The 26,214-nt window shown below is 48.9% G+C and overlaps 1 protein-coding gene across 7 annotated transcripts in view; it reads left to right on the top strand.

Annotated features, from left to right (window-relative positions):
- The window catches only part of FOXP4 (forkhead box P4), a 136,087-nt gene extending 115,259 nt beyond the window's left edge, over positions 1 to 20,828 (top strand). For 6 of the 7 annotated variants that reach the window (XM_067531804.1, XM_067531807.1, XM_067531808.1 and 3 more), the window contains exons 14-17: positions 8,631 to 8,752; positions 9,989 to 10,055; positions 10,726 to 10,892; positions 11,530 to 20,828. In XM_067531804.1, the coding sequence (XP_067387905.1) occupies positions 8,631 to 8,752; positions 9,989 to 10,055; positions 10,726 to 10,892; positions 11,530 to 11,674 (501 nt within the window). In that variant the 3' untranslated portion in view covers positions 11,675 to 20,828. Of the gene's footprint in view, positions 1 to 8,630; positions 8,753 to 9,825; positions 9,947 to 9,988; positions 10,056 to 10,725; positions 10,893 to 11,529 lie in introns of those variants that run through there. The other variant, XM_067531810.1, reaches the window with a different exon arrangement.
- Positions 20,829 to 26,214: the final 5,386 nt, after the last annotated feature.

Genomic DNA, 26,214 nt, shown 5'->3' on the forward strand with positions numbered 1-26,214 from the left:
TTCATCAGCAATCTCCCTGCGGAGTCCAAGGACCTGGAAAGCAGATACCACCTCCTCAGCCGCCCGGGAATATGCATAGCACATAATAAATAAACATAAACTTCCGGTAGAAGCCCACTCCAATTTGTTTAATATTGGTGCAGTAAAGGGGGGGGGGTAGTTAACTGGATCAAGCAATGCCACAACTTGTACAGAGTGGGTTCTAATGTGTTATCAAAAGGATAAAAAGTAGTGTCGTAAACCTTCAGCCTCCCTTTCTCTAGGGGGCCATTGACTGTTCTGCCCTGGGGCCCGGAATTGCCATGGGCAGGCCTGGGCTCCCTAATCAGACTGCCTCTCCCATGATGCACCACTGTCTCCCTTCTGGGGACAGAGATGGCAGAGTATCGTGGGAGTCGCCCAACCCTGGTGCATCATCGGGGATGAAGTCAGTCATGGGAGCCTAGCCCATAGAGGAGAGTGGGAGCATGAAGTCAGACTATAAGTCCTGTGAGACACTGGTATGTCATTTCTAAATCAAAGTATTTCCATTTCTAGGTGGTTGGGGTATTTTAAATTAACAAATTGCTATTTTCTGCAGAAATAGCACATGTGTACGTACACACACACAGAGTTTTATCAAAAACCCAATTTTCCACTGAAAAACAGTTCGTTCAGCCCTGCTTACACCACCATATGCTGACATGCTTCTATCCGTCTAGAACACAAATTACTCATGTCTATAACTGGTTTCAAACAGCTATTATTAACCTTTTATAAACTTTCTATCAGAGCACTATGAACATTCAGAGTGAAAGTATTTTAAAAGTCTCTCTCACTTTCAGCTATTTATTCCATTTTATTTTTCAAGCACTTGGCAGGGATAGTGGAGAATAGTTTGGTTAATTTCGCTTTATGGCCTGTTTTTGTTTTTTTTATTTATAACAATTTATTGTCAAGGGAATCTCCGAGGCGCCATGTGCACATTATATTTTTTAAAAAGCATGAATTCGTACAAGTCAAACAGGGATTCCCCTCAACACTGCCACATCCTCTTGGACAAAAAGAGTTCATGGATGAGTTAACAATTCCGAAGTGATGAAACAGAATCAAAGGCAGCTGTCCAATTGGCATGGACATCTGGTCTTAGTTTATGACAAGAAAGAGATCGGTGACCGAGACCAGGCATGTTTTCATGCCATAGTCCCGTTAGCCTGATTTCTGGCAATCTGAGGACTTCAGGCAATACCAGACGTGTGTCGCCCCGGCCGTCTCTGAATGACTTCGTGCCTGCAGAATTAAAGGCCCCGTTCCTTAGCTGGCATAGATCAGTGTGGCATCACTGAATTCAGCAGAGCTCCTCTGATTTACATCAGGCGAGAATCTGGCCAGAGACTTCAACGCCAGAAGGGACCGTTGTGCTTGTCTCGTCTGGCCTCCTGCATAACATAGGTCGTAGAACTTTACTGACAGAAAAAAGCCCGGAAGCCTTTCATATAAAGTTTTCTGCATCTCCCTCTCTCTCATGCATGTGCGTGCGCACACACTTGTATGTTAAAATGAAATCTAAAGGTCAGGCCCAAAACTAGCTGACAAGTGTCTCCTTTCCCAAATCAGTGGGTTTGCCGCTGGAATGTGGCAGCTGTGCCTGGATGACTGACCGTGAATAATGGTGTCGGGGAAGAGGAATGCAGAGTCTAGGCCACCCCCTGTGTGCATGTCCCGCAGTATGGGCACCGTGCATTACAGTTCAGCATTCGGGACGTGCGATGCTGCGGGCTGGCAAAGCAAACTTGCAGGGCCCTTTTTGGGGCTGTGGGGCCTGATTTCAACTTCCCTGAAATCTTCTGAGCTTCTGTTGACTGTTTTATGCTGTGATCGTGCATCACAAAGGGCTTGTTTCAACGATTAGTCCCCTTCACTCACTCACACATGTAGGCATCAGTCCTGGTGCTACCTTGCTAACTAGAGTAGGGTCATTGGGCTTCCAGCTCTGCTTTGTTCAGACATCCCTGCTCTCTATCTTTCCAGCTGCACACCTCTCTCTCTCTCTCTCCCCTTTGTTTCCTTTGCTATCACTAGCACTCTCCTCTGTTGTCTCCCCCCTTCATTTCGCCCATCTCCTCCTTGGCATCTGACAGCCCCGAGAGGACAGCCTGGTGTCAGGGTAGTGTGAATTTAGGACCCACCCTCCCGCAATTGGAGATAAAGTGTTATAAAGTTAATTGCTTCTGCTCAATTAGGCCTTTGTGCGTGGACAATCCATCTCTGCCCTTGTGGTGCAAGTGTACCAAGAACATCTTCTGTGGGGGGAGAAGAGGGGATATCCCCTCCAGTGGAAGGGAGAAAGTGGCATGTAGAACTGTGCTCCCTGTTTAGCTGCCCCATTAATTCCCCTCCAGAACACAGAGAGCGAGCTGTAGTATTAAGCAGCTCCGTGTGTAAGAGGTCAGTTAAACAAGCCCAGGAAGGACTCCAGTTGTTTTAACGGCTCCGTTGAGTTCCTGCACCAATCATCGAGTCCCCCTGATGGCTTGTGTGGAGCATTGCACTCACAGGGGAGCAGCTCTTTGCCAACCAGGCCAGTTCCGTGTGATGAGCGCTTCTGCCAACACTGCCCTGCACGGGGTGCATTTGGGGTCCCACGGGAGCGATCGCAGCCCCAGAGCCAGCAGATTGTTTCTGTCTTGGGGCAACACCAGGCTGGCACCTGTCGCTCTCATTTGACTCTGGCATCATTCACAGAGGGTAAATAATGGTGAGAATAAGGACTTCTGGATTCTATTCCTGGCTCGGGGAGGGAGAGGAGTGATGTCCAGGGTTTAGGGCGTGGGAGTCAAAACACCTGGGCTCTCTTCCTAATTCTGGGAGTGGCGTAGGACTAGCGGGGAGGATGAGAACCAATACTCCAGGGTTCTATTTCTGGTTCTGTCACTGTTCTACTTCCCCTGTTTGCCTCAGTTTCCCCATCCGTAAAACAGAAATATTAATATTTTGCAGAGCTGGCCAAAATTTTTCATGCAAAAACATTTGAGGATGGAAAAATTGCCTTTTTTTTCCTCCCCAAAAATGAAATTTTTTGCAGAAAACTTTAATTTTTCTCCTAAATTTTCAATTTTTTTTAATGAAAAACCAAAATGTTAGTATTGGCAGGGGCTTCCCCCCTTCAACCTCCGGCTTTTGTCCCTTTTATTCTCTCCCTTTTTCCATTTTGCCACTGAAAAGAATTGGGGGAAGGATATGGAAAAAAGTATGTCTTGAAAAACAAAAAGCTGATGTGGGGGACCCTTAAAAATCCCCCCTCCCCTCCCCACCACCACCACTGTTTCTCAACTAGCTCTGACATTTTGCCACCTTCCTTGAATCACTTGTGATCGGCAGGTGGGAGGTGCTGGGGAAGTGCAAAGCACCCAGAGAAGGAAGGAAGTGAGAGAAGAGGAAGGGGTAATGGCGTGTGTTGGTGTGACAGTGCATGCTGCAGGCACAGCAGAAAAATACCGAGTGCGATGGGGCGGGTGCAGGGGTTGGGAGGGAAAGCAGGGCCGGGACATAAAGCAAACATCATTAGACAAGACAAAGATGAGAGGCAAACAGAGCAGCCAAGTCTGGCACTAAATAAATACTCTGTCGAAATGCAAAAGCCATGTTAAAATAAGACAGGGAGGCCGCCTGAGAGCAGAGGAGCTGAGACGAGGCGGGAGAGTCTCCCCATAAGCTGCACCCCACGCCATTGGTTAAGAGGCAAGCAACCTTGCCTCGTGATGAGTCCACTCAAAACACTGGGTGGTTTAGCCTCTTCTAGTAGCCCATTCAGGGGACCCCTGACGCTGCCCTAGGCACTGAAACGCATGGAACTGCAGCTTTATAGGTGATGGGGTTTGGATCCTTGTCCAGTGGAAGACAAAAGAGAGTTCCAGCAGTGAACGGTGCCTAGATAGATGAGGTAGACTTGCCGACGAGAGGATCTACCAGTTAATGGGCAGGTCACGTCGTTCCTGCCCTAGGGTGTTGCATGTAAATGTATTTCAATTAAAGTTGGTGTCTAAGGAGCTGCTTCTCTTGAGAAACAGGCTGGTCTAGTGCTTCGGATGCTGGTCTAGGAGACAGGCAATCTGGGTTTTAGTCCCAGCTCTTCTGCTGACCAAACCATGTTTCATTTCTGTGGCTGTTCCCCCTCCTGCCTTGTCTCATTAGGTTTTAGGCTCTTTGGGGCAGAGACTCTCTCTCACTATGGGTGTATTTACACTTAAAAAAAACACACACACACACACAGATCAGTGAGTCTTTTAGAGGCCAGATCCACGGATGTAGGCTTGCACTACAGTGTCAATGTACAGGCTCGGGCTGGAATCCGAGCTCTCAAATCTAGTGAGGAGGGAATGGATCTGAGCGCCCAGGCCCAATCAGCTACACTGCTATTTTTAGCTCATAAGCGAGGCCAAATCAGTTGACCTGGCTTCTAAGACTTGCTGCTTGCAAGGGTGTTTTTTTACATACCTTAGGTATTTGTACAGCACCTAGCACAATGGCAGCCTAATCTCTGGTCGGAACCCTAGGCACCATTCGACTCTCAGCCAGTGAGCTGGGTACTCCATTGACTTCAGTGGATTTACATCCACATCATCGAGAGCAGAGTTTCCTCTGTGGAAAAGCCCCTATTGAATTCAGTAGGAGTGAAACCATTCTACTCTAAAATCCCCTCGAACTGAATGGAGAATATGATCCTTTCTGTAGGTATTTTGAGCGCTCCTGTCAAATTTGACAGCAATGAAGAGAATTCTCTATTAAGCTATATAGAATAGTTTTAATAAACAAAACAAAATCCTTCACCTTTTTCTCTCTTCCTCCCCCCCCCCCCCCCCCATATTTTGACTGATTTTTTTCCTCCACTTTTTGCCTCTCCTAATATGTTTGTGTATACGCCCATGGCAGCACTCTACGGTGATAGTGGGGTGTTGCTTACAGTTGAGTTACTGAATCATTACTGTACAGTGTGGTGGTATTATTTTTTAATAAGGGTTGTGGCCTTGCTGTGCCTCACTCCTTTAATCAGGTCTTTGTTTGAAGGAGGAATCCCGTATGCACACAGGAAGGGAGGGAGGTGGGAGCCATCCAGGAGATTTATTTCACTCTGCTTGTGTGCTAAAGGAGGAACTGCGCAGGTTCAAGGACAGCGGGATCCGGAACAGGTCCCATCTGTCAGGTGACAGGAAACGATCCCCTTCCGAACATCCAAACTCCTGAGAGAATAAACCCAAACTCCTCTTCATCAAAGCCATCTGGCCCAAGGCTTTGTCCATGGGACGTGCCACCATACAGAAGAGCTGAGGGCAAGAAGTTCCCGAAGCGACGTCTTGTAGCTCCTGAACCAGTAGGGAGACCTGGGCTCGCTGCAGGAGCGCAGGGCCGATGGAGTCCAGAGTTGAGCCCCTTGCATGGTGGCAGTGGCAAAGGCATTGAGTGTGGGGGAGGAATCCCAGTGAAAGTCCTCCCTCCACCGCACCCCCACCCCCCAAATTGTTTTTAAGGAGAATGGCAAAGCTTTGCTTTTCCAGTGGCTCGTGCCCCCTGTTTGTGAGAGCAGCAGCATGGGACCTCAGGAGCACCAGTGGGAACCATCTCCCGTGCGTGTTGGCACCGCTGCAGACGGGGATGGGGAAGGAGCATGGATCGTTCTACACATTGAACATGAAGTGCAGGGCCTACACCTCTGTAGAGATAGGGGAGCTTGTGGCTAAGTCACTGGACTGGGCCTCTGGTTTTGATGCCTTGCACTGCCACGGACTCCCTGTGTGACCTTGGACTAGTAGTCACTTAGGCACTTACCCAAAGTGACTTAGGAGCCTAAGCCGCACTTTCAAAAGTCACCAAGAATCTTAAGTCCCACCAACTCTCTCCGAAAAGCCTAAGTCTGATTTTTCCCAAAGGGAAGGCTGCTGGATCGTTACCGGTACGTCTACACTGCACTCCAAAACCCGCAGGGGCAAGTCTCCCAGCCCAGGTCGACAGCTAAAAACAGCTGTGTAGACATGGCAGCTTGGGCTCAGAAACCACCCCCCTTCCTAAGCTTCAGAGCCCCAGCCTCGGTGTCTACACAGCTGTTTCTATCACTGACGTGCGTTTGTAGACACAGGCTCTGAGACTCGCTGGCACAGGGTTTCAAACCGAGTGTAGACGCACCCGGTGCTTTTGAAAATGTTACCCTTAGTCTCTCTGTGCCTCAGTTCCCCCTCTGTAAAGTGGAGAAAGTAATCCTTCTGGGGCAGGCTCTGTCTCGCTAGCTGTATGTACAGCACCTAGCACAGTGAGGCCATGATCTGACGTGGAGCCCATAGGCACTGCTGCAGTAGAAACAGGAATAATTCAGAGAGGCTGCTGACCCAACACCCATACTGGATGTACCGGGTCATGGCATTACTTTGGCAGGAACAGATGCATTGGTGCAGGGCGGAGTAGCACTTTTTTGTTTTTTTAGTTTTTCTGAATGAAAAAAGGAGGAAAATGTCCAATTGGATGAGTTTTGGGGAACTGTAACACTTTCCAGCGCGGGGGTTTTGGTCCCTGTCCCTGTCTCTCCTTTTGCCATGTTGTCTTGGCTGGCTCTTTTGTTTATACGGCCCCCGTTCGACCTTTTAAATTGCTGTTAATGTTTTAGCGTAACGAATTAGTCTCTCATCACGAATCAGGACTCGAAATAAAAAAAAAAAAAAAAAAAACCCTCCGAGGCCAACTTCCTGAAATTGGGGTCATTCTCATTTGCAAAGCAGAGAATCTGAGAACCTTAATGCAAGGAAATTTATTCAAAGGCAGAGCCCCGGCGTGATTAGGCCCTTTGTAATTATAGCTCAGAGAGATTCCACTCCAGCCTCCTGCCTCCCTCATGGATTAGCAAGTGAGTCGGAAAAATACACAGGATTTAATTAGAGGCAAATTAAAATTGGTAATGAAATAGGGGCAGTAGCAAATGGCAGGGAGTGGGGAAGGGAAAGAGGGAGCTGGTATCTCTTGGGGCTGCGCCGTCTGCCTACGTGTGTGTCTCTTTATTTTACATTTAGAAATGTAAAGATGGGCGACGGAAAGAATAAAGGGAAGGAACGGACCAAAAAAAAACAAAAAAACAAAAGCCCGCTGGGCCCAGCGTCTCTGAGCTAAGAAGGGTGAGGAGTGCATCTCTGCTCCTCGGCCGCCTTTCTGATGGAGTTCCCCCCTCCCCTGTCCTCCTCTCTCCTCTGCCTTCCACCAAAAGCTCAAGATTTGGCTGAGCAAGACTCACGGAGGGCCCCAACTGGCCATCAGCTGAGCGCCCTCAGCTCTTCTTGCTGCTAGTGGGAGTTCAGAGCGGCCACTCTCCTCCGGAAGGGAGGGGGAATCTCACAGGATTGAGTTGCTGGGCCTTGGGAAGGGAAAAAATGGGGGTTCTGCTCATAACAAGAGGCTGTTTTATCCCCAGACTGATTGGGGATGGCGGAGAGGAGGTTGCTTCTGTAGGACCCTGCCTGCCATCTCTCCTTCTCCTCTCCCTGGCAGGGATAAGATGCAGCAATTGCTTTTATTAAGGCGGCTGCAGGGATCATCTATTTCCCTCTAAGGGATGTTAATAGAGGTCAGTGCTGAGTAGAAGGATGGTGTGCTGGTTACGGCGTTAGCCGGGGACTGAGAAGACTCCAGTTCAGTTCCCTGCTTCTTGATTCACTTCCTGTGTGACCTTGGGCAGGTCAATTAGTTTCTCTATGCCTCAGTTTCCCCACCTTCTGAATGGGGATTCTAGCCCTGCCCTGTCTCACGGGTGTGGTGAGAAGTGCATTAAGGACCGTGAGATGCCATGCTCACAGGGGCCGGATAAGGACCTAAGATGGATATCTGGGCAGCGTATCAGAAAGGGTGCTGCCTGCCTGCCTTGGAGGGGTGGGAGATGGGATAAGATCCTGTCCTCAAACCCACTCCTCACCTCAGCATGAAGGCTCCAGAGGGGGATGCTGCTCTCCGTCGGCAGAGGCAGAGAGCGATGGCCGAAGCAGCTTGAGACGCTCCTTGTCACAAATGGCTAGCAAAGCACAGCGCATCAGGCTCAGGGATCAGCAGTGGGCTATGGTGGGCATTGGTGACTAAAGTTTACCATCCTCGGGGGGCTCTCACGCAGGTCTCAGTCCAGACGCTGGTGGGGAGGGGCCCACACAGACTGGCATGAAGCAGCATCCCGAAATTCCTCAAGTAGCCGTGAGGACTTAACCCCTCCCTGCCACATCCTTGGAGTTGAAGATGACGTCCCAAGGAGTGAAATGCAGCCTGGGTGGGAAGCCGGCGCAGCCATTGGCCAAGCCATGCCTGGAGGGCTTTCATCTGTGGGGCTGCCAGTCCCACCCTATTCACCAGTGCTACTGGCACTTAAAGCCCACCTTTCGCCCCCTAGATCAGCCCTGCATGCGGCTGAGGTGACCCACGTCCCAGGGTTAAGGACGATCCCGGTGGTAGGACTGTGTCTAGCCCAGCGAGTACCACGAGTTACCGTCTGCCCTACTTATAAATTGGGAGTCAGCTGCTTCCAGAGGAGCCTCTGCGCGGTTCTCCGCCATCGCCGTAGGGCGGGGAGGTGTGTGCGCTGCTGCGTGTTTCTTTCCCTGCTTTGATTTTTCCCTCTGTCCCCTCTGCAGAATGCCGTGCGCCACAACCTGAGCCTGCACAAGTGCTTTGTGCGAGTGGAGAACGTCAAGGGAGCTGTCTGGACAGTTGACGAACACGAGTACCAAAAGCGAAGGCCACCAAAGATGACAGGGTGGGTTTTTCTTCTCACCCTCCTGCCCCTAAGCGCCTCCTCCATGGGGCGCTCAGCCGGGATGCCAGGATCCTAGCTCGCCTGCTGGGCGCTGGCAAGGAGGCATGGTAGATAAACCCAGTCTCACAGGAATCATTTCAATGTGCTGCCCGTGATCTCGATGACACGCCCCACCTAGTGTGTTGTCCTTCGGCGAGCCGCCTGTTCGCATCTGTGGTAACCCCTGAGATGGGCCTGAGCTGCGAAGTCTGGATCAGAAATACCCCCCCCCCCCCACGGCTTGGAAATCGTCAGACCCTGGCTTTGGTTCTAATCCACGTCCCTGCCACGTGCCTCTTGCACCCACATGCGCCCAGCTTCTGAGGCAAAACCCCAGGCACTGCCCGGCATCCTACCCAGCCCCTCGTGCATTCACAGCCAGGCACATATGCACAACGCTCCCCTGGCGTGCACACGCTTGCTGACATGCATCTTGAGTGTTCGCCAGCATGGGCATGTGCTTAGCCACGCTCACCTGTAGAAGCCCATGGGTGCGCATGCAGCGTGCAGAGATCCCCGGCCACGGGAAGGCATTGCTGCCAGCACCGTCGGTGAAAAGCTGCTGCACAGCAGCATGGGAGTGAATGCTGATCTCCTTCTGCCTCTGGCAGCCTCCTGGAGGGTTGGATGGAGAAGGGCAGAAACTGAGAGGAAGGGGAAGGGGGAAGAGAAGTAAGGGGTGGAAAAGAGCAATACAGATTAAAAAAGGGGTTGGAAAGACGCTGAAACCTATGAGGGAGGGAAGGAGATGAAAATGTAAAGGACATGCTGTTGGTGACTGGATCTGGGCCTTCTAGCCTGCCCTTTAAAACTATCTCCAAGCCCCTTTCCCCATCTGAAAGTTTGGGTGGGAAATCCCCCACCCACCCACAACAGGAACGAAGCCATGAGCACGTCCAGGTTTGCTCATACACGCTTCCCTGTACATCCTGGCCGGTCTATTGCCCAGCATGGATCAAAGGAGAGATGGTAAAATGGTGAGACATCTAACGGCCATCCTCCATTCCTTCCCTGTCTCCGTCTACTGATGGCAGGGCATGTGTCCAGGTGGGCTGGTGAGTGGAGCGGCGCCACGGGGAAATTGAAGTGCTGGGTGTCTGCTATTGCTTTGCCCTCCACAGTGGAGCTCCGTCTCTGATCCTGCCATTCCCTGAGCCGGGAGCCTGAGAGATGCTTCTTTTTGTTTCTCATTTGCAGGAGTCCGACTTTAGTCAAAAATATGATTTCAGGACTCAGTTACGGAGCACTTAATGCCAGTTACCAGGTAAGGTCCCTCCCCTGATGCCAGCCAACCAGCCAGCTTGAGTTTGCCCTTTGCTCCTACCAGATCCTCCCCTTCTTACCAGCGCTCTTCCACGGTACGACGGCCCAAACCGAACCAGGAGAGAGGCGCTCCACGAGCCCCACCACTTTTCTCAGCCAGAGAAAATCTTGGAGTACAGCCATTAAATGCGCCTAAATAACCTGGGATTATTAACACGTTACCCTGTTGGCCAAGCTTCTGGGGAGCTGACACTAGTCCCATAACCCTTCAGCCTTCAAGAACGCCTATCCTGTTGAACACCTAGTTCTTTAATACCAGTAATTTGAGAGCCCTAATCCCAGTGATCAATAACCCCCTGATTGGTTACTCTTTGATTCAGGAGCACTAACCCCAGTGATTCCCTACTCCTTGGCTACCAATAAACTGGGCATCCTAGCCTACCCAGTGTTGAGATATTAACCTCTTGGGGTCTTGCTCTCCCCTTCCTGGGCTCATGATAGGTTGGGGGGCAGTTGAGATTGGATGGCGGGCAGGGCAGGGCATGGCAGAGCCAGTTTCTACGTAGCCTTTGTCTAGCTGTTCTCCAAACGGTGCCCAAACTCGTGTAATTGGCCGATGCCGCGCTGACGCTGTCACCCAGGTGCATCTGTGATCTGTCCATCTGTTGCAGGCGGCCCTGGCAGAGAGCAACTTCCCCCTCCTGAACAGCCCCACCATGATCAACACCAGCTCCACCAGTGGCATGCTACACATCGGCCATGACGACGTCAGCAGCACCGTGGAACAAGTCAACAGCAACGGCAGCAGCAGCCCCCGGCTTTCCCCGCAGCAGTACAGGTGAGCTCCAGTGGTGGCCGTTCAGAGCTGCTGTGCTCTAGGCTAGGGGCGGGAAGAGAGTGGGAATGCAAAGCTGGGGGGGGGGAAGGGGAGAGACGGTAGCTTTTATGAAACGCTGTAAGCCAAGAGGACAGGAGGCAGAGCAGGGCGTCAACGGATACAGCAATAGGGCCTATGCCCCAGGACTTGGCGTTGTCACACATGAGCCCAGGAGGGGTCAGAGGATAGGGCTGTGGTTTGGACCCGTATCTAGGGTTAAAGAGCAGAGCCAGGATCCGAGCGTAGAGTTCTGATGGACTCTAAGTGAAAGTAGGGCTGGTGGACAGTGCTGGATTGACCGCTCTGGGTATCCACAGAGCTCACTCAGCCCGGGCAATGGCAGGGCATGCTTCTGTCGCATGCTGCCCCAACTCGGAGGGACACCTGTTGCAGCTGGGGGGAGAGCAGCCTCCACGTCCGGAGAATGACAGGAATGGTGCCAGTTGACAGAGTTTTGGGGGGGTTGCCACCTCATCTCATATGGGCCATGGAACAATAGCTGGAGGGTACCTGACAGGTCCTGTACTCCACCCCCCAATACCTCATCCCACTCTCTCAGCATAGGCTTTAAGCTTCATCTCCCCTTGGTTCCCTTCAGCCATCAAGTCCACGTGAAGGAAGAACCAGCTGAGGCTGAGGACGACAGCAGGCCCATCTCTCTCATGGCTACCACCAATCAGAATGTGACGATCCCAGAGGACAGGGACCTAGAGGAGGAGCTGCCGGTGGAAGACTTGTCTTAAGGGCTCTCCCTCCTCACCTGGGGGCAAGCACTTCGCCCCCGCCCCAGTCGGAGACACAGCAACGGCTCCCATCTCCTCAAGGTGACCTTCAGCGTTAACCAGACAATGCAAAAGGATTTCTTCGGTGCAACCTGTTGCTGAAGGCACATCCCTCCTCCCCCACATCTCCCCATCCCCGTCCCAGTGACTATTAAGACTCCCACAACAGGGGACATGCAGAGAAAAACAATCCCTCCCCTTTGGTTAGTGATTGGTGAACGAGGATGGTAGGTTGTTTCTGTCCGAAATTTTGTCCTTACTCCCCGTTTTCCAACTTCATGGCAAAAGGAAGGCGCCTCCTGTCCCGTCACGTTGGTTTTCTCAGTATTTTGGTGGGTCTCAGTCCATGCTCTGGGCTTTTCCAGTGGTGAGGTGACTACTCTGTTCCATGTGAGGTTCTCCCCAAGCAACGGGGACTTCTGCCCAACAGGGACAATGTGCAAGCTACACGACTCCATGAACATGCCCTCCCCCTCCCATTACCGCCTCCCTTTTGGAAGAAATCATCTGTGACTCGGGGAACCCACCAGTCATTCTGCCCTCAGTGGATTTTGCACTAGGAGAAACTTTTCACCCCACAGACCCCCATCTCCAGATATCCGACCAGCAGTTGGAAACAAGATCTCCACGATGGCCTGGAAGTTCAGCTCATTCTTATCTTGGTTCCTTTCCTGGCTGTGGAGGAAAAGAACCAGTTGCGTCCATGGGAGCCTGAGCTTGGCGTCGCCTTACGCAGACCCCTCACGCTGTTCCCTCCCGTGGGTCTTACTGCCAAATGCTAAACCACTTGGAGAACAGAATAGCCAACCTGTGTTTATCCCCCTCCTTCCTCACTCCTGTTCCCTCTCCTGCCCTGCTCTAGAGAGGCACAGTAGCATCGCAGTGGTGGTCCACTTTATCCAGTCAAATGCAAACACTCAACAGCAGGAGTGGATGCTCTGCCTGTGTGCTTTGGTGCCCTTGAAAATGAAGAAAAGGCATCTCTCCCACCCTGTCTCATGCTGTGGAAGTGTTGGAAGGACAGCAGCGGCCCAGTCAGAAGTTAGCACCTGGCATCAGAGATGAAAACGAGGACCGAATGCGAGTTTGAATTCAGGGAAAGACTCGAGCCCTTCTCTGCAGAACATTGTATCCAGATCCTTCTCCTTCTCCCAGCTCCCCTTCCATCCCCCTTCTCTGTGTCGATGAAAAGTTCTCATGGGGTGAAATATTGAGCAGGGTCTGTGCCTGCTTTTTGAAGCCTCCTTCTTTCCTTCCTAGGTGCAGGGCGTTTAAGGAAGGGCTTGTTAATGGAAGACTCATCCACTAAGCCATCCTGGCTTGGGTTTTTGCGTGTTCTGGTTCGTATTAGTGAAGCTGAGCGGGACGAGACAGCAGAATCGAAAGGAGGGGGCGTGGGGTCTGGCTTGACTCTGAATCAAAACAGGAGCTCAGCCACCTGAGGTGACCGGGACAATCCTAAAGCAATACGTACTGTAAGGTCACTGTGGGGCCCTTCCTCTGCTGTGGCCGGACAGAGCTGAGCTAGACCCAAGCACTTGGCTCCCGTTCGCCCACAGCGCGCAGCCCGGGGTCCCGCCACCCTGGCTGACATCAGTCTTGGGCCCAGAGTACATGTCACAGCAAACTGGGTGCAAGCTATTTCTTGTCAAGACAGGAAGATACCAAAAGATTTTTAGGGATAGAAGGTCCATAGTTCAGGTGAACAGACGGTGTTAATGCCAAAAAAAAAAAAAAAAAAAAAAAAATCCAAACACCAAACCCCTTCTCTCCCTTCTTGATTTTTGTTGGTTGTGTATTTGTTACCTCACGTCACACTGCCCAAGGGCTTTTCTCTTTGCAGAAAGCAGCAAACTTCCAAAGGTTCCTCTGTCCAGCCTCCCGGATGGGACATTGATACCCACCCCCCAGCACCTATGAGACTTTGGCAAGCTGAACGGTTTGGTTATAGGATTGGATCCTGTATGGGAGTGTTGGGAGATGGAGGCAGGTGCGTGTGTCTTGAGAGGGTTTATTCTCCTGGTGTGTGTCTCTGGAACAGACCCACTTCTCTGGGACTTTCTCCATGTCCTTCCAAGGCTGTGGATTTACCTCGAGGAGGTTATCTCCACAGAGGTGCTTGAACTCATCGCTGAAGCCAGCACAGCAACCCCTTCCGGTTCTCACCTCACCTCAGCATTTCTTTTCCTTCACCACCCAACCCTCCCCTCCCTCCCCTCCATCTCCTAAAGGCAAATTGCAAAAGCCAAGATGAATGCAGAATTAAGCGCAGCTCCAGACGCTCAGTGGCTCCCACTGATGCAGGACGCAAGGGACAGCCAGCATGGCAACGCGTGTTTTTAACTTGTTCCGAAGTTCCTCTTAGTGCTGGTTCACCTACGCTCTCCTGTCGCAGACACCATGTGCTGTTGAGGGATGTCACAGAATGATGCATTCTGTGTGATGAAGGGTCCCAGCTGCTCACAGTTTGGATCCAGATCCAACTTGCCCAAAAATCTCCCCTCCCCACCCTCTGCCCCTCCAATAACTCTCCCACTCCAGGATATCTGTATGGAGCTAAAAGCCCTGTCTCTCTCTTTATATCCCCATTTCAAAGATTGGCAGGTACGACTGAAAGTGATTTCGGTGTTGAATCAATCCTCTCACACCCAACCCTGCTCCAGGGGATGGTGGCAAATAACGCGGTGCTCTCTGGAACTCAGTTTTCATCTCACGTTGCAGTTCCCCTTTAACAATGCAAGATGGAGTTATCGTTCACAAGGGAAGTGCCCTGGCATGGGACAAGCAGGGTCAGGGCTGAGGAGGATGCTGGGATCACATGAAAAAGGGCTGGGCAGAGTTACACCCCCTCCCACCTGCCTCCCCCCAGCTCCTTAATATCAGCTGGTGCCTTTGGATCTCGGGGGTCACATGGCACCTCCTTCTCCACCCACTCACAAGGGGTATTTGCTTCTATATGATGTGTTTTGTGTTTGAATTGTCTGGGGCAGCGTGCACAGAAATGGGCACTTGTTAACCAAGAGTGTACGAAGACCCCTCCTCTACAGCCTGCTTCCAAACGCCAGGCCCTTTTCTTCTCCTGAAGTAGGTGGGTAGCCGCTAGCGCTCCGTCCCTCCATACAGCCCAGACTGAGTAAGCCTCCGGATTAGGTGTCACAAATCCTACCGTCTGTCTGTCTTCTGTGTCAAATCCCTTTTGAGAGTCTCCTTCCACCAACAGCTGGGACCCAAAATTCTCTCTCCCCCCAGCCGCCCACCCACACCTTAGTAGAACAACAGCTGACCTTCCAACTGAGCAAAAAACTCTTCCCAGAACCCATCAGGGTGATTCCAGTATTGACCAGAGGGCTCACTGGAGAGTGACACTCGCAATTCCCACCCACTGTATTCCTTGCCCATTCATGAGCGAGGGACTAGAGTCTAGAACTCCGATTTCCCCCTCCTCCCCTTTTGGCCCCCTGCTAACTTGTTTTGCTACTGCTGCTTTTGGAGACCCTAAAACGGGAAGATGCCGTATAACTGCGAAGTGTTATGTGCTTCACACCGCTGGCCCCGGGGCCAGTGCTTTTTAAAAGCACTTGTTGCACATCAGCCAGTAGATAACCCAGCTTTTTTTGTCACCTTTGCACTCCTGCTCCCAGGTTCTCAAAGTCTTGAATGGCTATTTAAGATCAGAGAGCAGCTGTATTGCCCATAGTAACGGATGAAATGTATCCTCCTTGCACCAAAGTTTCCCTTCTCCTTATCCTCTCTCTTTGTTATCCCAGAGATCTGTGCCCTAACTGCTTTACAATGGAGATTTATCCAGTCTAGACAAAGTCTGGGGTGGGGGGGAGTGAAGAACAGTCTCTTACTTTATGCTTGTGGCTGGAATTTGTGAAAGAAATGCCACAGTCCCCGATCAGAATTGCTGCCAGCATTCCCCAGAGCCCACACTAGATGTCTCCATTGAACATGCGTCTTTTCCCTGGTTCCACTGCTTCCCGGTCATATCTCTCCAAAGCTGCAGAGCGATTGGAAAATTCTGTCTGGGGGCGGTAAAGTGGGGAGAAGCTGCCTTAAAGAGAGAGTCCTTCACGCCTTTGGGGAAAGAGGAGAGTGGGAGCAGTCCCAGAAGGGTTGTAGTTATTGGAAGAAGGCAGTAGAATTCCTAATGCTACTCAGTCTCCGGCTACTTGTTTGGAGCCCTCCATGGAGAGTGGAATAGCCATGCAAAGCAGTGAAGGCAAGCTTGATCCCCAGTATCCCCCCCCCCCACCCCCACCCCCTTGGAAAAATACAAAGATGACCAAGTTTGATAGACAGCCTGCTGATGAAGTGTAGAAAGTGAGACTAAAAACCTCTGCTTCTCTCTGGGGCGTCTCTGCATTTCTGGGGACACAATTCAATTCCAGAGACCTTTTGAGCATCTAACCCTCCCACACACATACACACCTGGCCTATCTTCTTCAGCTTGAGACCACACTTAAATCCCTCCCCAGCTCCTTCTACAGACTGTTTTGCAATTGGCTTAACTGTTGACCAAAGACCTTTTCCTAGGCCAGAAGCATAAACCAAAACTTTTCCTTTCAACTTCTTTTGTGTGCGTGTGCTTTCACTTTGCTCCGTCCCCCGTGCCAGCCAAAAAAGAAATGCCTGCAGAGTTTTTCTTCTCATCAGTCATTTGCTTTCTTTTGACTTTTAAGTTATTGTTTTAAACCAAAGTTTACAGATGCTGTTTGTACGCATTTATGAAGGTAGACCGGAATTGTGCATTACTGCTTTACTGCTCTGTGTTCTCAACAAAGGATATGCTAGAGAGAAGGAGGGATGACTACCATTTCATCTCTCTCCAGGGTGCGATCTCTTGCTTTAGTCTCGTGTCTCTCTGACCCTTGTCTGTTATAGATCTTCTTAACCCACTTCTTTCAACCTCAAGCCCCTCAGCAGTTGCCTTTGCTGCATAAATCCAGATTTTCACTGAAGATTTTATTTCACTTTCAGGGAATGTAACATTTTTTTATTTCAAAAAAGTCTTTTTCTTTTTTTGTCTTTTTCTTTTTTTGGTCCCCAAAAGTATTAGGGATCCTTTCCCTCTCTTCCTTTGCTCTCTAGCAGAGATTCCTGTTAGCTTTGGGCAGTGAGTTTCACTGAAAGCTCATGGTAGCTTCTCTTGAGGATACAGCTAGCATCATCGGTACTTGAGATCCTTCAGAATGGGTGCTAGCCAAGGTCTATGAGACACGCTGCTGTTCTGCTAGAATGCGTCCTGCATTGGATTAGTTGGCCAGCTGGTTCCTTTGTAAATGGACCGCACCAGGTTTGGGAGCTTAAACTTCAGCACTGTTCTCTTCCAGGATAATCATTTTTTTTCCCTCTCTCTGCCACCACAATTGTTTTATTAGTCTCTGAAGTCAAAACCACACACCTGGCGTGTTCACCTCTGTCTCCACTTGTGTCCATTTTTTTTGAACATGCTGCCTGGCATGATATCCATTCTGGGCACCCACAGCTGGTTCTGTGGGGCCCAGTAAAGATGTGCTCTGCCAGTATTAATGTGGTGTCTCTTGGTACTATACAGTTAGGATGATGAGGATTTGAACTGTAACCTCTCCACTCAAGGAAGTCCTTTCTCTTTAGCAATAGAATTGCCTCTGTTTAAACCAAAGCCTCTGCCACACTGTCTGAGTTTGTTCACCTTGAACCGGTTAAACCAAAAGGGCAAGAGGAAGGGAGAGTGCTAACACTAATATTGCAAGCCAGGCAGGAGAGGTTTGGGCAAGGATGGATTGTTGCGCTCCCAGCTGCACTCCAGAGCAGCAGTGCCTGACTTCTGCCCAACAGAGTGGGGTCACGTTGGCATTATATCAGGAGCCTTTGGACATGATCCAAAGCCCATTGAAGTTAATGGGAAAAGTCCTGTTAATGTAAACAAGCTTCGGATGAGACCCTTCACGTGACTAAAATGGAAACAGGCTCCAGTCACTTTCAATATATAGAGGTGTACATGGAGAGCACAGGTCCCAGCATGCATTGCTGCAGCTCCAGCCAGGCTGCCTTGCCCCGTCATGAAAGTCTAAATAGGGCAGCTCTCTAGCATCAGATCAGATCCCATATGCAACCATTTCTGATGGTCCTGATCTTGCTTCACTTGAAATCAATGGGGACACTTCCATTGTCCTTAATAAGACTAGGGTCAGACCCTTAATGGGGTTTGTGTTTGAAAATATTACTTGTGCAGGTATTCCCAAAAGGCCTCTGTGTGTGGTGATGGATCACAGAGAAATTCTATAAAAAGCTCAGTTCTTAGGGCGATCCTTGGTGCACTGCGGATCCAAAGCCAGAGAAGCATCTCTTCCTTCTTTGCAACTGTCTGTAGCTTTAAAACAGAACATCAAAGGTTAAAAAAAATCCTCTAACTGCCTCAGAGACGGGCGTGTGTATGTGTGAGAGAGAGAGGGAGAGTGTAAGTAAGTTTAAAAAAAAAAAAAAAAAAAATCCCTGCGCTTGGGCTCTCCTGGGAACTCAGCTTACATGGAAGGCACATGGTGGAACGTCTTTGTGTGGAATCAGAAGAGGCTGGTGTGTGACATGGGGAAAACCCACCCGAAAGCGGATGTGTTCTGTGAGCGTGAGGTATTTTTCCCAGCTCCGGCAGAACAATCTTTCCTTTCTTTTTCATTTGTTTGCTTTAATTTTAAAAAACCACATCTCCCCAATGAGTGCCTATCATGCCTCTTCTCATGGTACTGTCTGAGTCTCACGTCACTCCCTGTAACGTTTGGATGTGTCACCAACACCGTGCTGTCCCTGCGGAGGGAGGATGCCCTGGAACAAGCATGACTTTTGATGTTTCTCCAAGGAGCAGATTTTGCAGCTGGGTCTGCACAGGCAACCTCTGGGCCATAAGGAAATTAACAAGGTTTCACATGACCTTGTGGGTTTGTCTGCACAGCTCAAGTGGCAAGATCTAGCCTCCAAACAGGCTCTTGTTTATTAAGATGCTGATGCTGTAGATGAAGAGATTCCTTGTCTCCTAACTTCAGAATCTCAAGTTGCAATTGGACTTTAAAAAGCCATGTCTCTCTCTTATGGGCTACAAATTTGCTAAGTAAGAGTTTGTGGCTTTCATGCCACTTCATTGGAATGTGAGCATATTTCTGAAAGGGTAGCTGTTGAGAATGTTCCCATGTATGGATTCCTATGTGTCTAATTAGCCTGTCCCCGTCCCTCCTCCCCTCACCTTTGATTCAATTTTGAAAGGGAGTTTCAAAATCTGGTACACTTTCCTCCTCATCGATGTTGTTCGTTTATATATATATATATATTTTTGGCACTTGATTCGGCTTGGAGGGTGAAACTGGCCTCTGCTCTCTCTTACTTTCTGTTTATGGTCCATTTCACTTTCTCATGCTCTTTGAACTTTTTTTTTTTTTTAAACCAATGTATGAATACCATTTTGATGCTCCCTTTAGTGAAATTCCAAACCCCCCTTGAAAAAAGCACGCCTGAAACTGGCTAGCACTAAACTACATGCTCGTTTCCACTCGATATTTAGGATCTGAGTATTTTTAGAGGCATGGAGCCACCCTGAAAACTCTCTATCTGGAGCCAATGGGAGCTGCAGCACCTCTGAAAATCTGATGTGCAATTGAACAAAAAGGCGCTTCCCAACTGAGATGCTAGCTGCCAACGGAGATGTGAACTCCTAGAACTGAGGTATCCACCTTAAGGTTTGTTTGTCTGCCCTGAGAAACTGCACCATGTTAGAACATGCATTAACTCACATGATTTAGCACTCAGGTAGCCAAAGATTGTTGGGTCCCAGGAGTCAGTGGAGCTATGCCGATGTACAGCTTCTGAGGATCTGGCTCAATGTGTTTTTGTCTACACTGAGGGCCAGATGCTGATATTGGTGACACTGGTGTAAATTCAAAGTAACTCCCCTAAAGTCTGCACAGTTACATCAACGTGAGAGAGAGGAGACAACCCTGAGGCTTACTCTCATGTTAGCAATAATGAAATTTGATTTCCCCCCCCCCCCCCCCCCCAGTGTAGACAAGCAGAAATCACTTTGGGGGTGGGCAGCACTCCCTCCTTATCAGACCCATATCGCGCTATAAAGATGGGGCAAAATGTGTTCGTGTATTCTTTGGAATAAATGACACTCACCCAAAGATGTGCGCACAGAACAGGGAACACACCTTGTCCAACGTCTCTGCGACACAATGGGTACCAAAGCTGTCACTTCCTCCCCAAGACCACCCTCATCTACCTGATGGCGTTGTCCTTGTGTTACAGCCTCGCCAAAGCATTAGTCTGGTCTTGAAATTTGCTGGCCCATTGCCACCTCTTACCATTCTTGATAAGTTCAATTGCATTATTATTTAGTAGTTTGATGTTACTTAAAAAAAAAAAAAAAAAAAACCAACCAAAAAACACTGTATGCAAAACACACGCAGCCGTCCGTAGGATGCCCACAAGAACTGCGTTACAAAAAAGCAACTGGCTTATGCCACCTTCTTTCCTGCTCGTCAACTATAATGTGTGTCTTTGTATGTTGTTATGCCATGATCTGGCTCAGAAGAGCACTATATAAATTATATATAAATATATATAAATATAAAGGGTTTTTTAAACTGTGCGGATTTGGAATATCATACAGCTCCAAGCTCTCCTGGTTTTTGTTTACCCTAGTCGTTCAAGCAACATTGTGTTCATGCCACATTAAATGTGTCCAGTTTGATACTCAGGGGTAATTTTATTTCATTCTCATACCCCTCGTTGCCTGGCCCAGCCTCTTTCCAGAGTTATGTATAATTAAGGTACAATACTACACAAGCCTTCTCTTGCATTTCACCCAAACGACGTACAGTACTTAAGTGGTGGTGGTTTACTTTTGCCCATTGAATTTTTAAAATTCTTTTACCTCAAAACTCGTTTAATACGGGCGTGGGAGGGTTAAAGGACCAAAAACAACGTGTGGCAGAATCGTGTATGTCTGTATATATTGAGATATATATATACTGGTTTTAAACCTACTACCATGAGTTGTTTTTTGTTGTTGTTGTTGGTTCCTTTTCCTCTAATGGCATTATTCTGGGCAGGGGAATAGCCCAGGAAGTTTAGAATCCCTTTCTGTAAATTAGGAAGCTCTTCTGGTATCTCTTATTGACTTTGCTTGGAGATTATTCCATTTTTCTATGTTGTCTTGGATTTTATTTTTTGTTGGTTTTTGGTTTTGGCTTTTTGGGACTGGCTAGTAGTGGTAGAGAGGTGAGGGGGCAGAGAAACCTTCCCAGGTCAAACCATGTCCAGTCAGTGTTTACTGGGAATTAGAGGAGGTGGAAGTCAAGAGAGAAACAGCAGAAGTTTAATTCAACCAAAGGTTTTTTTGTTTACATAAATATCCAGTGTCACCAGTTTGTTTGGTTTTTTTGGGAAGTTTTAAAGAAATTAGAGATGGGGCACAGCTGCAGGATTGTGTGCCCTGGATTCTGACTGACCCCAAAGTTTTCAGATCCTCGTAGTAAACATAGGCACTATCTGCGAAATATGGACCTCCCACGGGAGCTGAGATTTGGAACACCCCAAAGAGTGTTTGGATCTGCAGGGGCTGGTTATTCCTAGCAAAAGTGGGGTAACCCTCTGCCTTTAGGAGTGAGAAACAGGGATGGGGGTTGGCCAAGGGGATTTGCAACCCAGCCCTTCTCCCAACCCTTTTAGAATTTCTGCCAAACTTACAACAGAAGAACCATTAGCCAGTTGTCACTTCCCCTTCCCCCCCCCCTTCCACAACAGTCAGAGCTCTGCCTCTCGGTCCTCCACGCAATGCTGGCAACAGTCTTCCAAAACCCCTCAGTGAATCTCAGGTGGTGGGAATACCCAAAAACCAATGACTAGTGACTTCCAATCCATATCTGTTTAGCCCTTCCGCACAAACCACCAAGCCCGACCTTCACGTGGCTTGTTGGTGTCAGTGGGTGGAAGAAGGGGGGAGCATGAAATGGGTCGGCTGAGCTGACCTGAATCAACCTGACCCAACTTGCCCTTCTCAGACCCCTGGTGGTCACTGCAGGCCCCTTTTTCTAGGCACGCTCAGTTGCGAAGGGACTTTGTTCTCCCTAGTCACAATCCCCAGCCTTTGGAAAAGGTGGCACTGTAGTGTAAGGAGAAACCAACCCCGCTTTCCAAGTTTCACCCCAACTATAGTTCCAGCTGCCTGCTCAGTCACCTCCCCACCTGCGCGTCCCACCGGGAAGCCTGCATTTCCCTTCGCTCTTGAGTCGAAGGAAGGTGAGGCGGGAGGGTTTAGACCTGCAGTGACAGTAACTTTAATATTTTTTTTCCTCCTCCTCGGCGTTGGTCAGGGTGGTGATATGATCCTTCAGGAGGTGGGAACTGGGAGGTAGGGGAGGGGGACAGGGAAGGTGGCGGGAGAATGTGTATAAACCTTGACCCTTCTTCTCCCGCCATCCCCATCACTGCCATAAGCCCATGCTGTATAAAGGAAATAGCATTGCTGTGTATTTGTACTCTGAACTTCCGTGTGTCTGCTTTGGCAGACAGTAAACCCTTGTACAGTAGATCTAGCTGCATGTAATCTGTATGGACAACGGCATTATAAAATGCAATAAAATAAATTACCTATGCTGCTGTGTTGGCTGCTCTTTTCTGCTATCTTGCTCCTTTTCAGTTTGGGTGGGTGTGGCAGGGGGTGTAACTGTCCGTCGTTCGTGGCAGGGGGAAACGATTCTTTCAGACCTTGGTGTTTACAGGGGTTTATGGCTCTTTTTGGTTGGATGGTCGTAGCGGTGCCTTAAAAACACGATTGGTCATCACCTCTGCTGTTTAACATGCCAATCAATATTGCCAGACGGACCTGGGAATTCTGCTAAAAATACCCATGTCCCCAGTCCAGCTACACCACAGAACCAGAGAGGTTGGAGATGGAAAAAGAGCTATTGGATCATCCAGTCCATTTCTGGGGGGGGGGGATTATTAGTTGTATTACTCTAGTGCCTGGGCATCCCCGTCATGGCCCAGGACTTCACTGTGCTAGGTACTGTACAAACACTGAACGCTGTCCAGTCGAGTTTTTGAGCTCTCACCACTCCTCTAGCGAGATTCCTCACTGGCCTGTTGAATCTCTCTGTTAAAATTCTTCCTGATACTATTTTTTGCATTACAGTAGCACCTAGAGACCCGGACCCTGCCAGCTGTTGTACAAACATATAATAGAGACTGGCCATGCCCCAAACAGCTTCCCTCCCAAGTGTGAGATGAGAAACAACAGGTAGGTACCACAGACCGATGGGGAAGCACAAGGAGATAACACTTACCTCTTGAATCGTGTGCAGAGTATAATCATCCCTGTTTTGAAGGTGGGTAAACAGAGGCACAAAGAGAGGGGAAACTACTTGCTCCAGGTCACACACCAGGTTTGTGGCAGACTTGAGACTAGAATGCAGATCTCCTGGATCCTAATCCAGCACACTAGACCACACTGCCTCTATCTTCTTTTCCTTAGTTTCATTGCCTGACTCCATGTATGACATGAAGTTTCTCTCCAGCCCTTGGGGCCCACACCCTCTGTGCCACTGGTAGATGAGCAAACATCTCTCCTTCCTAGTTATCTCCTAGCCAAGCTCTATGCAGTTAGCGCTGTTAATCTTTCTTTGTTAGCCAAACCTCCAACCCTCTCGTAGCTTTCAGCGAGGGATGACCCTCATGGCAATGGGGCTGCACAGCTGAGGTGCAGAACCAGTAGGGGAAGGAGTCCCACGTTTGATGGCTCATCTACAAGACTCTGAATTGACTATGCGGTACAAATCGGGCTCTCCTACACTAGGCTAACCCCATGGGGTGGAGGAGTTATAGCTCAAAGGCATTCACTGCCAGCCGCAGGAAACATTTAGAAGGGGAGGGGCTTTAAAAGAGAGATGAAAAATATTCCCCGCATGCTGAAATTTGGTGATAACAATGATTCTAAAGCTCCAGTTGTGAATCAGCAACGTATGTTTGTTACAGTGACGCCTGCCTGCCTGTCCTACCTGAACTGAAAAATAGCTTCTTCACTTCACGTCGCTGCTTATCAGGGATGGTGCTGAGCTATCAATGGTCGCTGGAAAAACATACCAATATAAAACGGGGGGACATTTCTCCTCTACCTTATTCTCCCAACACACCAGAAAAGAGTTTGGAGGGAGCTTTTCAAAGGCAATCATAGCACTTGGGCTCCTATCTCCTATTAAAAGTTAATGAGAGTTAGGCACCCAATTACAAAAATGTCAATGAAAAATGGCAGCAATTTTTTTCTGCTATTTTTAAAAGCAGCTCTGCTATTAAAGCATCTTCATCAATTGTGGAGCATTTCTAGAAACTGAACGACACTTTCAATAAACTCCATTTTGTTTTGTTGGGGGTGACCCAAGTTCAGATAAAATAAGAATTGACCCAAACCAACTTTCACCCTAAAAGTTGGATCAAAACTTTATTGGCGTTAGGAAAAGTTGGGTTCACTCCCCCTGTTATTTTTAAAGATGGGATCTCAGAAGACAGAGCTGCAAAAGATTAGATCAATAAGTTCATGTCTCTGCTCTTGTGGGATTGCTGTCTATGGACCCTTTTTTTAATCTGTCCAATCTAGGGGCCAAATTTCCAGCGGCTCAGCACCTAGAAGCAGGGCTGGATTTTCAAAAGAGGTTGACTCCCCTTGAGGCTCTGAAAATAAGGGTCAGAATTGCAAAAGCACCCACCACTCAACAGGCTGAGCACTTTGAAAGCCTGCCTGCGAATAGTAAAGTCCTAAGCATCGGGGCTTCCACCATGCCCCGTGGGGAACCCATTCCACAGCTTAACATCTCACGGTTGGGAACTTTTACCTAATATGGAATTTTCTGAATTTCGTCCCATTAGCCGTGGTTACACCCTGTCTGTTGCATGCTCGCCCCTTCCAGTATTAGGAAACTGTTATGACTCCTTCCACACTCAGTTGTCCCTTCACCAAGCTGCGTCTATTCAGCTCTTTCAATCCTTCTTCCTAAATCAACCCCGCCATCCCAATGGTTGTTTTTAGATCTCTCCAATTCGCCAATATCTTCCTGTTGGTTGTTGGAATTGAACGCACTATTCCAGGTGCTGTTACTAGACCCATTCACCCTGGGTCCCTTGATTCAAACATGCAGACACCGAGAGTTTTCCTAAACACGCGCCCTGTGCGGCCGCAGACCTGTTAAAAGATTTCGACTCAGCAAAGTCTCACGTTGGTTCCCTGTCTCCGTGCATACCATTCAGCATAGCACCCTGATGGCTCACGTGGCAAAGGGGGTGGATCTTTGCACCATACAGACTGTCAGTTGTGGGAAATGTATGACTTGGATTGATTTAACACTTGGAGAAAGAGCTTTTAACTGTTAAACCATAAACCTTTTCCTTAGACGTGAAAGCTCTTTTTGTCTGTTTTTGCTAAACCAGTATCCAGCTCAGGAAGGAGACTGGTGTACAGCCTCCGGTCAGCTCCTCTACCACCACCTAGGCCAGAATGAAATCAGGAGCTGGCAAAATGGCAGCAGGAGGCCCCCAGCCCCCCTTTTTCTATTTTAGATGCCTTTTGGATTCTCATGATGCCGTGATCAGATGAATCTTAAAGGCCAAGGTCCTGTCTGCATGGATATTCAAATACTCTGCCCTGTGGGATGGACTTTCAAAAACATCAGTGTTGCTCTAATTCTGTTCCCACTGAAATCAATGGAAGTGTGAACCATTGACTTCAGTGGGAGCATAGCTGGGCCTGTGCTGACCACCTGTGACAATCCCAGTCTGTATGTACAAATATGGGGTTTGCCCCTGTAACCTTAGGCAAAATCTCTCCTCCCCATATTTTTATACAGCCCTGTTATTTAGTTACTGCTTTCCACCCCAACAGTGGCTGTGTTTTAGAGACTCAGCATATACTTTGAGAAGCACTTTGGGAAGAAAGGCAACCTAGTGATGATAGGATTTATTTTTTTTAAACCCTGCGAAAGAAAAGTTAGACTTGGGATCAGAGCACAGAATTGGGGGGTTGGGTCTTATTTTATCTGAGCTGGCAAATTCACCCTTCTGTTTGTCACGACCCCGGTCTCGTTTTCCTAGTACATTTCACTGTGATTGCTCAATTAAAAGATTAAGCCTGTGGTAACAAATGGTTGTCACCCAGGACACCTCCCTCTTCAGATGAACTCTTTGCTTCTTGAGCAAGCATCATTTCTCACTGGAAGTTCATTTACAGTCAAAGGGTAATTTATTCCAACTCTCTGCTGATTTATTGACCACCTATGGCTCTGAGTACTGAGGATGGTTTTATATATGTATATTACAGTTGTTGGTCTTAAACAGTGCTGCTACAAGAGGCAGTGAGCATAGCCCGGGGGTGGGTCTGGGCAAGGCTTGATTGTTGCAGTGAGTTTCTCTGTAAAAGAAAGCAGTATCTTGGTTCAAGATTTCACATAGTAACACTTTTTTTAATGGATGTTAAAGAA

This window comes from Emydura macquarii, unplaced genomic scaffold, assembly GCF_026122565.2.
Source record: "Emydura macquarii macquarii isolate MOO-44397 ecotype Brisbane River unplaced genomic scaffold, CSIRO-AGI_Emac_v2 contig_3220, whole genome shotgun sequence".
Taxonomy (NCBI): Eukaryota; Metazoa; Chordata; order Testudines; family Chelidae; genus Emydura; species Emydura macquarii.